The sequence below is a fragment of the Alligator sinensis genome, unplaced genomic scaffold (assembly GCF_000455745.1).
Source record: "Alligator sinensis unplaced genomic scaffold, ASM45574v1 scaffold233_2, whole genome shotgun sequence".
NCBI lineage: Eukaryota > Metazoa > Chordata > Crocodylia > Alligatoridae > Alligator > Alligator sinensis.
The window spans coordinates 1,014,531-1,028,494 of NW_005841941.1; the positions used below are offsets into that span (position 1 = coordinate 1,014,531).

Genomic DNA, 13,964 nt, shown 5'->3' on the forward strand with positions numbered 1-13,964 from the left:
CCGCGCTCCGAGGTGCCTCCCCGAGCCTTTAAGTGAAGTGTAACATAAAACTGTGAAAGTTTAAGTGAAGGGGGGGAGGAAAAGAAGAAGAAGAAGAAGAAAAAAAGGAGGTTTCTTTCCTCCCACTGCCCTGGCCCGGCCAATGAGGAAGCAGCCCCACGCCTCCCTCACTTCTGACAACTATTTAGCAACTGAGCCCAGCTACAGTTTCCAAAAAAGTTAGAATAACTTCCTCTCTCCAAGACCTCAATTTTTGCACAACCCCGTCCTTGAAATCAGAGCCCTGCAAGCAACCTGGAAAACGTTTGCTCAGCAAAAATATAAACCCTCCTGTTTTTTTTATTTTGTGTTTGTTTTTTTTTGTTTTGTTTTGTTTTGTTTTCCAAAGGATCTGTCTCAGGAATTTTAAAGCGTATTTAAGACACACACACACAACACAAGGAGGGGGGCAAAAAAACCCCCCCCAAACCAAACCCAAGTCGCTTCCCCTCCCTTTCTTCACAGAAAGAATGGAAGAAAGTTCCAGCTCTCCTGTTTCCCCCGTGGATAGTTTGGGGACCAGTGAAGAGGAGCTGGAAAGGCAGCCAAAAAGATTTGGCAGGAAGAGAAGATACAGTAAGAAATCCAGTGAAGATGGCAGCCCCAACCCAGGCAAGAGGGGGAAAAAGTCTAGCCCCAGCTCCCAATCTTATGAAGAACTGCAAAGCCAGAGGATCCTGGCCAATGTCAGAGAGAGGCAAAGGACTCAGTCTCTCAATGAAGCCTTTGCAGCCCTGAGGAAAATCATCCCCACGTTGCCTTCTGACAAACTCAGTAAAATCCAGACCCTCAAGCTCGCAGCCAGGTACATAGACTTCCTCTACCAGGTCCTACAGAGCGACGAGATGGACAGTAAGATGACAAGCTGCAGCTACGTGGCCCATGAGAGGCTCAGTTACGCCTTTTCAGTGTGGAGGATGGAAGGAGCGTGGTCCATGTCTGCCTCACACTAGCCAGCATCAGGGTAAAGCAAACACAACTGCCAAAGGGGTAGGTACCTACATATATATATATATATCTATATATATCTATATATCTTTTTATTATTTGTATTGTTTCTAACCATCTCCTAGTGATTTCTGCCTCAGCTCTTGCTTTGCTTTCTGCAAAAGAGCACGAGCAATGAAAGCATCATGTCATCTATGCCGCAACATAGATCTGAATCTTATTTTTAAAGGGTGCGGGGAAGACGTTAGCAGATTCTAGTTACTTAAAAAAAAAATCCACAAGACAGGTAAGGCAGGGATTCAGGTGATAGTCTAGAATAGGGAAGAGGAAATCTCTCACTAGCGCAAGGGTCTTGGTGATTGTATTGGTTTCAAGTGCAGGCCACGAACATCTAGATTACAAGCTGAAGATCTTTTTACCAAGATCACTTTTTGATGGGTGGACACATTTAAAGAGGAGCAGATTCTAGTAAGAAAAATATGCTCTTTGCCTCATTTCAAGTTGATCCCTGCTGCTGCCTTTTGGAAGGTTTGCTACCAAGAAGGAAGCAATAAAAATTGAATGGCCAATACAATGAAATTTGCCAGGGCAGATTTCTTAGAGAAGTATAGGAGAGAAAGGAAAAGAATTAGTGAAACCTACTGACAACCAGATCTGAAACAGCTGCTGGTTGGGTTGGAGCATGGCTGTGTCTTAAAAGTGTCAGCATCTAGGAAACAGGCTTTAAGTACTTTTATAGCGTTGCAATTGCAATTGTGGGGGTTCAGCAAAGAATCAGTCCTGCTCTGATCTGAGCAATATTTCTGTACAGTCAGCAGATATCCTGTGCTTGTTTGCCTGGGCTGTGCCCACTTCCCCTCTCCCCTTGCAAATAAAAGTAAACACAGATAGAACGAACCCCTCTCAATTTCATATTCACTTAAGTTTCCCTTCCCCGCTTGTACCAGTAACATTAGGGCTGGTGCCAAACCCTTTTGGACTTTAACATAGTTTTTTACTTACTGAACTCTTCCTCAGTTTCCACTATAAAAAACTACTTCCTCTTATGTTTCCTTTTTAAGATTGTGAGGAGGACTCCCCCCCCGCCCCCAAATAATGCCCTAGTCTTACCGTAAGCACGCCAGCCCTATCTGTAAATTATGCTATATTTCACAGAGTTCACATATGTTCCTGTTGTTTTGTTGCCTGGCAAAGAGCATCTGAGATACAGAACAAAGCCAGATCAACATTTTGCATAGTATGAATGCTCTTATTAGTAAAGAACAGATAAAAGGGACATTCTCATTTTGAAGTATAACACACAGCAAAGTCAAATAATTGCATTTCCCAAATAGAATTAGCTCCTTAAAACAAAGAAAAAAAGAAAAAAAAGAAAGCTTGCTTTAGTCCATTGGGATTTGTTGCTGAAAATCGATGTTTAATCAACAACTAATGATTCAGACAACAACCATGATGCAACTGGCAAGATGCAATTTGAAAAAGCAAATGTAGGAGTAAAATGGAGATAGTGAACATTTTAGAAAATTTAGAAAAATTTGTGTTTCATTTGCATGTGAAACAAAGTATTTCAATGTCTTTACTAAAATCTCTGCGATGTCGTAATTAATGTTTCTATGGTTCATTCACAGAAACCTGTAAGGAGGTTAGTTTCACTAATCTAAAATGTCTATCCATTTCATTCTTCCAGACCATTTGAATTTTTTAGGTTATCTATTTTGTTAATATGGTCATGAATAAGACAGGTCTCCTCTGGTTTTTTTTTTCTTTGGTGGTGCTGTAGATTTCGATGCAAATAAAGCAAAACAGCCTTTTCAAACAAACTATAAACATTCAAACTCCCTTGCCATTTCCCTATTAATATGGTTTAAACTGACTGGAGCAAATAGTCGAACAAAAAAAAAATCTCCTTATGGGAATCTTTTGCTGTCTTTGTCAAAAACAGATGTAAAATGTCCCAAACACATTTCTTCAGGAGTTTAGATTGGCTGAATAATAGAACGCTACAATGGAACAATGCATATATTCTGTTGTGTCCTAACTTATGTGCTAGCATTAGCCAATGCTTTTTTATCTATTACCAACTGTATATCTTCCCTCAGCATTGTACAGTATATTAGGGGCAATAACTGGATTTTGGTTTTTTCAATTAATTTTTTTTAAACACTGTTTCAAGCACATTGGTCTGACAAGAAAGATACTGAAATAGAACGCAAAGAATGTATCTCTAAATAGATATACTAGACAACAAAGTTTGAATATTAATTGAAAAGAATGAAGCAGTTAAATTTAGACTTGAAAATTTCACCAAGCAAATGTATTCAGTTTGTGTCCTATTGAAGTAGCACACAGTAACTGGCAAACATTAGAACATCTTATTTATATCTCCATTATCTTATTTATATCTCCATTTAAGCCATGACTTTCCCTCCTTGAGAATTAAAAACAAAAGTGTGAAAAGAAAAAGAAAAAAAACCCCACACACAACTCCCCAACTTTAGAAAAAGTATATAGGTCATGTATTTTTGAGGTTGCACTGGTAAGAACGTTGATAAATGGCCTTGTATGGTGGTGGCATCTGGTTTTAGCACTTTTGGGCAAGAAAAACTGTTTCTGCCATCAACATTTTCAATGGTCTTAAGACACGTAGTGAAATTTGCAAATGTATTTTATTACGTTACATATTTTAGCAAACATTTGTCCACAAGTAGTAACTTTGATAGGCTGTGTAGTGTGCCTGACAGTAAAGACATAGGAGATGGCAAAACACATTTGAGACACGATCCTGCGAGTCTGGCAGTTTTGGGATGTGGAAGAATCTGTCCCTTGTTACAAGGATATTACCCGGATAGCTTCTTTTATGCCTGGGTTTTGAAAAGAAACAGACAAAAAATATTTCTCTTTGAAGGGGCTGTAGATCCTGTTCAACACAAAAATCAAGAGAGTTTTTGATTAGAAAATCAGAGCCTTGGGAGCTGGGAAAATGCCACCTGGCCTTCAAGAATGCCAGTAGGTGACTGTTGCTGACTTATCCAGCAATGAGAGGTTTTCCTGTTCTGTTCTGTGTAATTAGAGATAGCATACTCCTGTAGTTTCAAGTGAAACAGGCACAACTTCACTTCAATTAGTATTCCAAGTTCTAGGATGTTTAAACAAATATACAAATTCAGGTCACACGCACGTGCACACATACACAGCTCTCCAGCCATTTGCTACCCAGCATCTCAATGCTGCATCATCCAAATGCCCCCCCCCACCTTTTTTTTTTAAACTACTGTCTGAAAGGTTTCAAATGTGCAAAGATTTTTTCCATTATTTCTTTTGGTAGAAAGCACAGAAATATAGTAGGTAGGTGGAGATTAGCTCTGGAAGAATGAAAGATAGAACCAGAAGTTTAAATCTTAAAAGCATCAGTGGGGCAGTAACGATGATTTAGTTTTAAACCACCATGTCAGTAAGATCTATTGGCCGGCATAAACTTTTAAATTTGAGCTAACATCAGTAAGTCTGTAGTGAGATATACCAGTAGTTGAATATAAGGCCATACGCATTATGTGAATTGAGCTGTATATTAATAAAGCATTTGCAACCTTTATTCATTTTGGAAGATGTTAGTCAGTGATTGTAACATCCTTGTGACATCCTTGTGATTGTTCTTTACAATCTGATCATCATTTTAGGAGTTTCTTCTATGGGAAAAGTGAATAGGTTTGTTAGCATCCTTATTTTGTTTTGTCCTTAAAGAAACAAACAGATATTGTAGTCCTTTTCCCTGGAAATTACTCATAAAATACAGAACTTGGTTAACTATTGTTAACTGAAGAAACAGTGACATTGCAATTAAACCCGTTTATTTCAAAACATATTTTGTTTTTTTAAAATGCACCACTAAACATGAAAATATGCTTACTTGAGAGGAAAGATTTTAAAGTTTGGTATTTACATATTAATGCTTTAGGTTTTTCATGCTAGTGTCTTTAAAAGCCCTGCAAAATGCATTCTGGATGATCTGTTTATGTTTGTCTCTCTTCCGGGGAAAGAATAAATCTACTACACAATATCAACGAAATTCCTAGCACTTGGCCAGCCAATGCTCAAATATGAGATAAACCCCCAAAATAAAGGGCATGAGAAAAAGCCTTAAAGTAAACACAAAATTATATGAGAATCAAATGTATTTTGGGTGGTGCACTTGCATTAGTACACACATGAAATACCATTTTCCATTACCCATGTTTAATGGCTTAGCATTTCTGATATAAATTCCTGACCCTAGATTATTAGAGTATTCTGATTTTTTACACAGTAAGGAGAAATATTGGATCAAAACTGAATGACAGTTTGAAAGAATAACAAAAGTATGCTAGTTTTCAACTTACTGAAGTCAGTTCTATGGTAAGAGTTCTGTTGTGATGGAGATAGTAAAGGATCACTAAGGACAAATCGCAATGCCTATGCTTCATCTAAGTAGACCTAATTTGTCTCCATCAGTCATCTGTGCTGAACAGCTTCAGTTTTACAGTACCCAGACTTCTGTCTTTAAAAGAGAATCGGGTTGATTGCAACGTAGAATTATAAGTCATCCTTGTTCAATATCTTCTATCCTTTAAAATCCCTACTTTAGCTTTTGTGTTTTTCATAATGGTAAAGCACTCTTGCTAGTCTCTGCACTATCTTCTTTATTATGGAAGAGGAGTGGATTCTGTAACCAAAGAAATTTCTTTTGGTGACATATTTTGTCACTTGTTTCTCCTAGAAATATAATTAAGTGTACAACTATAGTTCTTAGAATCACTTCCATGAGGCTCAGGAGGAATTTGAAATCTCTAAACCCAGAGTCTTCAAAATTTGTGCGCCTTGCTTTAAGCAGGGAGAATTTCATGAGTGAATATACTAAAAAGTGCTGCTACAACCCACAGCAGAAGGAGAGCTGTGCCATCTTTGGGAAATTAAGTTGTTGGCTGGCAAAAGTGTAGAATTTTTGGTAGCTTTTCCTGTTCTACCTTCACTTGAGCTTTAATAAAGGAAGAAAGTAATCTCAGGCTAAAAACTGCTGTGCCATTAAAAAAAAATAGTAGCCCAGATTCTAGGTTGCTCTAAATTGATGCAGGCAATATACCAGTACTGAGAGTCTGGCCTTATGTTTCAACGATTAGTATAAGTGGCTGGTGAGTAGTGTACGCCAACACTTATGATTTGCTTGTTAAGGAAATTTGGGAGTGAGGAGAAATAGGATGTCCTCCAGCTGGATGTGAACATCAGAATATCAATTAGTTATTTTTATTTACATTTAAATAAAAGTAAAAAGAAGCCCTTACAAAAAACACTAGACACCCAACCATTAATTAGATTTACAGTTGCGGGCGATGACCATGCAGTAACAGTATGCCAGTCATAAGTCTACCCAGCCAGTCAATAAATCTAAGCAGCCAAACAGCTCCTTAGAACTTCCCCCCGTACCCATGCATATACTTCGACTGTCAGCCCAAAACCTGGTCAAATATATTTGATAATATAACGATTAAAACAGATTAGATTTAAAAAAACCATTAAAATAGATCAGTTAGGATCATTGAAAACCGTGAGTTACAAATCAGGGCCAAAGTTTAGGCACTCACTGCAGGTCACACTTTCTCACACTTACAATGAAGTTTTATTAGGTTCTCGTGCCAGTAAGATCCTGGTCAGGGTCCTTCAGTCAGGACTCACGGGCATTCCACACAGGCATGGCAGGACTCCTTGCATAGTTACAATTGCAGGATCGGGGCCTATATTCTTAACACATCAGCTGCTACTTTGGGGCAGAATCCTGCATTCATTCCTTACTTGACATCAATGGGAGTTGTGCTTGAGGAATGACTGCCAGGAAAAGATGTTCCTGAGCCTGTTATAAAAAAGACTTCTCTCCAGAAAACATAAAAATCAAATTGTGTTCTTGGTTACACTTGTATAACCCAGCTGGTGTCAATGGACTTGTATGGATTCCAGAGAGTAGCACTTGGCCCACTATCTTCCTTTTTTTCTCTGGGGAAAGGCTGTATTGGCTCTTCAATCTACGTTTACTCTCCTTTTGCATTAACCTGTGGCTTTCTTTTGGGCTTTGGAAGATGAAAATAGATCAAGCTGCTTGAACTTCTGTGCAACATCACTGCCTTAGAGTTTGATGATTCCAAAATTCTTCCGTCCAAATTGGACCTATTTCTGATCCCTTACAGAGAATAAGCCAGGATTAATCCACTGAAATCAATGGAACTGCATCACTAAGCAAGGTTAGAATCTAGAGAAACTTTAGTATATTATGAACAGTGATGGGCACAGAGAGCCTGGCAACATTCTGATTCCTGGTTGAGGGTTCTTGGCACGACTGCAACACCAATATTAAATAATGTTGCCATTATGTCTTATTTCTAGTGTACATAGCCAGGATTTTCGAAAAAGCGTAAGTGAGTTAATGCCCAACTATCACTAGCTTTTCTTTGCTAAGCACATGCCATATTTGTTAACTTTAAAGAGATTTAATAATTCTAATGTAATCTAGTCAAAAGGCCAGGCTGTATCTATCATAAATATTGCTGCAAATCAACTCCCAATGGATAATTTCTCAGTGCACCAGCATAGTAGAATCTGTATGTAGGAAAGGTGCAGGGCACTATATCATAATAAGTTCTTATCTGTCACATAAAAAGAATCAATTGTCTTTTCTCTTGGAGAGCTCTGAGAGGAAATATTTTCAGGTTGTTTGTGTTCTTGTTCTGAAAAGAAAAGTTACCAAAATTCATCCTTCATGGGAGTTATCTGGTAAGCAGAAAAAAATGAAAAATTCCACAATGCAGAATTGTATTTCTACAGCAGGCCTCTTTGCATGATGTATTTTAATTCTGTGAGCTACATTGCAGGCAGTACCCTACAATCGCTTTCGCTCTACCAGATATTTAAAAGCAGCAGCAACACAGATCTGGTCCTTTGTAGAGTTGCATATGTGCAACTGGAAAGGAGTGAAAGCCCCACCTCCACATCCTTCTCTTCTCAGACTTTAAACTGCAGCTTGGAAAAAAAGAGGCAGATGTCTCCTAGTTCAACTTGATTTATATTTACTGGACTAGTTCCATTGAGCCTGTGCTATCTTTAATTGAATTCTTAATAAGATAGTTTTGCCTTGATAACCGCCACCCCTGAGAAAAAGCTTAGTATTTCCTTAAGAGATATGAGATCTGCCAAACATGTGCTCTAAAATGCTGAATTAAGTTTCTGATCAATCTGGCCACCAAGAGTCTATATGTAGTAATTTATGTGATCATGCTTTTGCTTTAAGCTTTTTGGATCTGCTTTAATTTTAATGCATTTGTTTTGAAATATAAGCAAACTTAATTGCATAGGCAACTTAGATAAAGGGATTATGTCTTTAATAGCATTTTCCTTAAAAAAACAATTGGGCAATCATGGAAAGCTCTCTAGGGAGTCAGGACTATTTAATTTATAGAAACAAAACACACGCTTTCATAGCACTATAGGGGACTCCTGGGGAGATCCTTATTCTGGTCATCATGCCACCTTCTCCTTGCCCTAAAAGAGAGTAGGGTAGTGGAATGTTATTGCATATTGAACTTTATACCTTAGCCATCACAAAAAAGGATCCCAACCTTGCAAGTTAATCTATGTGGACGGATCCCCTCTGACTTCAGTGGGTTTGTCTATGTGTATTAGGTACAGACATTACACTTTTACCAGTATAAGTACCAGCTTATACCTGTAACAGAACAGAAGTTCAGCACATATAAACTGGTTTAAAAATGGTGAAACCTCATCTAAGATTTCTGCCTCTGCTCCCCCTCCCCACAAAGGGTGAATGTGTGTTTTGTTTGCTACTGATTTAAGCTACACTGCTTACAGAAAACCGCATAACTGAGATCGATTCCACTTAGGGCATTTTGAATGTCTGTACCTAGCCTTAGTCAATGGGTTGGGAGTGAAATCTTCTCTAAGGCTAGGTACAGACATTCAAAAAGCCTGAGGCGAAATTGATCTGTTATGCAGTTTTCTGTAAAAGGCATAGTTTCAATTGGTAGCAGACAGAACATACATTCACCCATTGGTGAGGGGGGGAAATCTTAGGCCAGGTTCCACTTTTTTTAAACCAGTCTACATGTGCCAAACTTCTTTTCTGTTATGTGTATAGACGGGCTTCCAATCACTTGTACCAATAAAAGTATAACATCTGTACCCGGCCTAACATTGCGAATCTTTGTTGGAAAGATCCAAGCAATTAATTTCCCATACACACCTTTTGACCGCATGGCATCAAAACCAAACATTCTGGTTCTTCACAAAGCAGCTCACAAATAATGATCAGCAGCCAGATGAGTGGAAACATGATGTCTTGCGTTGTGGGATGAAGTCTTCTTATATGCATACATGCACATATACACTAAAGACCTTCATTCAGCATCTTTAAAACAGTAGGTATGAAACACATTACCTCTCCAAGATGTATTTCAAAGAAAAGAAATATAGGTTGTTAGAATGCATCAGGATCAACTTAGTAAAAAAGAAAGAAGTGTCTTTACAGACTCAGTAGACAAAGAGTCTTAAAAGAAAGTTCTTCAATAGCCCCCCCATATACTAACCTTCCTAAATGTGTAAATGTGAGATAACATCCCTGTCCTGCAAATCAACAAGTCTGAAGTCAATAATGTTACTGTTCCAAATGCTATTTCTATACCAACTGATAAGATACACTGTTTTTTAAATCTGTTCAACAACCTGCATAATAATTACCTGCATGATATCACATACGCTGCACAGGAGTTGTTTGCAATCTGTAATTTCGCAACACTTAAGATTGATCTGTGCATGTATGTAAGCAATTACTTATCTATCTGTGGCTTCCCCTTTGAAGCAAAAAAGGTTTTTGGGGTCTCGTTTTTTTAAAGAAAACAGCAGCCTCTCTGGCCTTCTTTTCTACCCTCTCATTTTTAACACTAGGGTTATGAAAACCAAATGTTTGTAACTCAACAATTATCAGCTACTAGTGCTTTCTCTTACTTAGTGATCATTATCTTTGGTTAGTTACATAATAACTTTCTCAATAGCAACCAACTATGATGTCACATTGATTTTTACAGGTTTTTTGTGAGGCAAAATCGATTTTTCCTCTTTTTGTGAATTGCCCTAACATAAATAAATAAATAAGGGAAGAGAAATGCAAGAAAATAAAGTGCTCTATGAGCAATTTTCTCTCAAAATCCAATGGTGTTCAAAGTTTATTATCAAATAGTTTTTAAGGACCCACATTACAGTCACATTCTGCTGTTGCTCAAACTGAGTGAATACTACACTTTTCTCTGCCAATGACTTTATTGAAATCTATAGGGTGACTTACTACTTACATGAATTCAGAATCAGAATCAAGGTGGTAAGTGAAGCCTCAGTACTACAGAATTCTAGTTCTAAAAAGATCAATAACTAAAGGTGGTTAGTGGATCCCACAAAACTATTACTTGGTTTTGGACTCAGCCTAATAATCAAAATTGTTTCATAATCACACAATAATTAATTAGGTGAATCCCTTCAACAAAATATTTATGAGGAACTGTGATGGCTTTCTTTTTTCTTTTACAAATGCGCCTGGCTGGCAGAAAAACTTACAGCAAAGAGAGCTGAAAATCAATCCTAAACTCAGGCATGAAAGTGAAGTAATTATTAGATTCTCAATTGAAACTGATAATGATTTAGACATTTTCCTGCTGGTATTTGTTGTGAAGCATTGTGTGGTTTTCGCTTTTGAAATCCCAAGGAATCATTGGGCCCAAACCTACAATCTGTATTCGTACTGGCCCTGACTCAGGAAAGCATCCCTGTTCAGTATATGCTTAACTTTCCGCATGTACTTAAGCACTTTCCTAAATTGAGGCCATTATTATCATTTAATATTCCTACTGGAGCAGCATCAGTAATAGCCAAAGGGCTCAGTTTCAGAATCCCCACAGATTCTGGTGGCACGATTTTGAATGACATTCATCATACTATGCAGAAGCCTGTTTGTGTCTCTGGATAAAATTACTGTCCCTAAGAGATGTTGCCTCTTTAAGAAATGTTTTGATTCAATATGTCATGAGGAAATAAAGGTTATAGGATCAGACTCAAAACGTATGTACAGATATTAACACAATGGGGACTTGGTCTATGATTCAGCCTCCCAGTTGTTTTTCAGTAGGATTAAATTGCCATATTCCTAGTAGCAGCAGGGGACAGATACAGCAGTTTCCGATACGTTTATGCAGTGTAGATTCCTGTTAATATCATTCTGCTGCTCTGGGGTATGGAAAAGTATGATCCATGACAGATATAGCCAGCAATGTACCTAGACTCCCAGTGGCCCCGGGTGAACTTTTAGTATCAGCCCCCACTTTGACAGAGATAATCATAATAATAATCATTATTTTCACCATTTTCAGGCCCCCTTTCTGTCCAGGCCCTGGGGGACCGCCTGGTTTGCCCATGCCTGTGTCCAGCCCTGCATATAGTCGTGCTGTTAGAAGACCTTAACGGGGGCAAAAATTATACTTCTGCTGTTACCAGTATAGCATGCCTTGTTCCTGGTTGAGGGCTGATATTTGCCGATATCATGCAACTTTGCCAATATAGTTGCCTCAATACTAGGAGCTCTTTGCCTGCGTTCCTGTACCAACTAAATACTGTTGTGCACAGACTTAGCTAAAGAGCTTTTCTACCCCAAATGATTATTCTAACTGTATCAGTATGTTTCAGGCAATACATCGTAGGTGGATACTGGTATGAAGATGCTTTGTACCAGTTTAGCTTATTCTATTTATGTTATACTGATATAAATCACTTTTTTTACCACCATAACTGCATCCATACTAGCATTGTACCAATAAAAGCACTTTTAATAAAAAGTCAAAGCCTCTAATTGAAAAGTATTCCTGTAGAATAACTGTGCTTCAGCATGTTAAAACAGTATTAATCTTCTTTCTTTCACATCCACGCACCTTCATTATTGCTATGCACTCATTTTTATTTAAATTTGAAACCTACTGAAACCAACAAATATATTTTCATTGATTTTAGTGTGGTTGGGTTCAGGTTTCTTAAGCATGTTCTGTAAATTCCTGCTAGTTCCTAAACTTCTTTTCCCAACTAAACATACTGCATACTGCAGAACTAAAATTTCTTCCAACTCATTATTAACCTAATAATTTGTTGCATGCCACAAGCATAAGAGTATAGCCAAGCAGACAATCAAGGGCAATCAAACCAATGAGCTATATCTGCTGGATTAAAACACTCAGCTGAATGCTGTCACAGCAACAGTAGCAAAATATATGTCCAACCATAAAACAAATTCTCAAAACAATTACAATATATAAAAAGTATATTACTAGATAATATGGTAGATCAAATTCAAAATATGGCATATCAAATTAGAAACTGATACTTGAATTTTGTTAAAACAATCATTTTTTATTATTTTTTCCAATTAATCAAGGAAACCTCAAATACAATGAGACCTCCTTGCACTCTGTAGTTGTTAGAGAAGCATATTTTAAGGTCAGCCCTGAAGTCCATCTGTACTCCAGGGTCTCATGAACAAATGTATGTTTTGTAAAGCACGTTCACATCTTTTGCAATGAAAAGGGCTTTTTAAATCCAAGATCTTATTGTTACTGATGCTAAAAGTATTACTGTTGTAGTCCCCAAAACTTTCACATGTCCAAACTATTTTATTTGTCATAGTTGCTGAGATACAACCATATTTATACTTTCTGATTGCACTGCCAAAAGAAATTTCATTGCCAAAAGAAATCAAATTACACTTATATTTTGGTACAGAAAGGTGCAGATGTAATTGCAGTTCACCATGATAGCCTTTGAACTTTGGAGACTTGGCTTCGTGTTCCAGCTGAGGTCCCTAATGAAAGCAATAGCAAGTATTATAGCTGTAGTGATCAGTTATCCTTATTGGAAATCTCATTATAGTACACAGTACTATTAAAGAGACCTAAATTTTATTGTGAGCGTCACAACAGCCTGATATACTAGCAAAACACAGCTATGTCCGAAAAACACCGCATTATGCACAGAAGTACTAGATTGCAGAGATCAGAACAGAGGCTGTTACAAAATTATCCTATTGTCCTGCAAGATAAATGCAAAGAGGTAGCCACTCTATCAGGTTTACATTTTTAACTGAAAAAAAAATAGAAGACAAATGACATGAACTAAAATTTTCAAAAAGTGAATTAGATGCCTGAGACTTACAGACTTCCAATGTGATTCCAAATAAAATTTTCAAAAGCATTTCAATTGGGTGCTTCTGAAAATTTTATCCTTGGGTTCCTAAATCTCCTTCAAAAATTTTACCCATTTATATTTTGCTACAAACTGTGAAAGAACTAAAGTATGATCACATTTTAAAAAATGATTTAAATCATTTTTATTTTACTAGAATTTGTTTTATTGCCTTCGGTATAATCAGAACCAGTCTGTATTTCTATTATAGTACAAAACTTATTAACCCCATTTCCTTGTATTGAAAAAGATATTATATATATTTTATTCATATTATCATAATCTTCTGTGTCCTCTAAATAGCCAAATACAAACATTTCTTGTGGTCTGTCTTATTCAGAAATGCCTGTTTTCCATATCTGTGTTTCCATGCAAACAATTTTATAAATTAATAAATAATATTAATAATAACCTGGGATTTGTAAACCAAGGGCATCTCAGTGCAGTTGTGCTCTCTAATGAAGTCTCATTTTCTGGCCACATTTTCAATCTGGGTTTACTGAGCTCCAAAGAGAGATGTCCGCCGCAGACAAAAGCAGATCAGAACCTCAGAGTCCAGCAAAGTTCTGTTTACCTGGACCTTTTCCTACTAAGCTTCCTTACTTTTTTTTTAGAGAAGTGGAAAAAATAACAAAGATCATTCTCCCCTCCCAAGTCCACTATTGGCTGGT

The 13,964-nt window shown here is 37.3% G+C and overlaps 1 protein-coding gene across 2 annotated transcripts in view; it reads left to right on the forward strand.

The window, feature by feature from the left end:
* Window positions 1-199: 199 nt before the first annotated feature.
* Window positions 200-13,964, forward strand: part of TWIST2 (twist family bHLH transcription factor 2) — a 79,059-nt gene continuing 65,294 nt past the window's right edge. For both annotated transcript variants that reach the window (XM_006019947.3, XM_025199346.1), the window contains exon 1: window positions 200-1,029. In XM_006019947.3, coding sequence (XP_006020009.1) covers window positions 510-992 — 483 coding nt within the window. In that variant the 5' untranslated portion in view covers window positions 200-509 and the 3' untranslated portion in view covers window positions 993-1,029. The remainder of the gene's footprint in view (window positions 1,030-13,964) is intronic.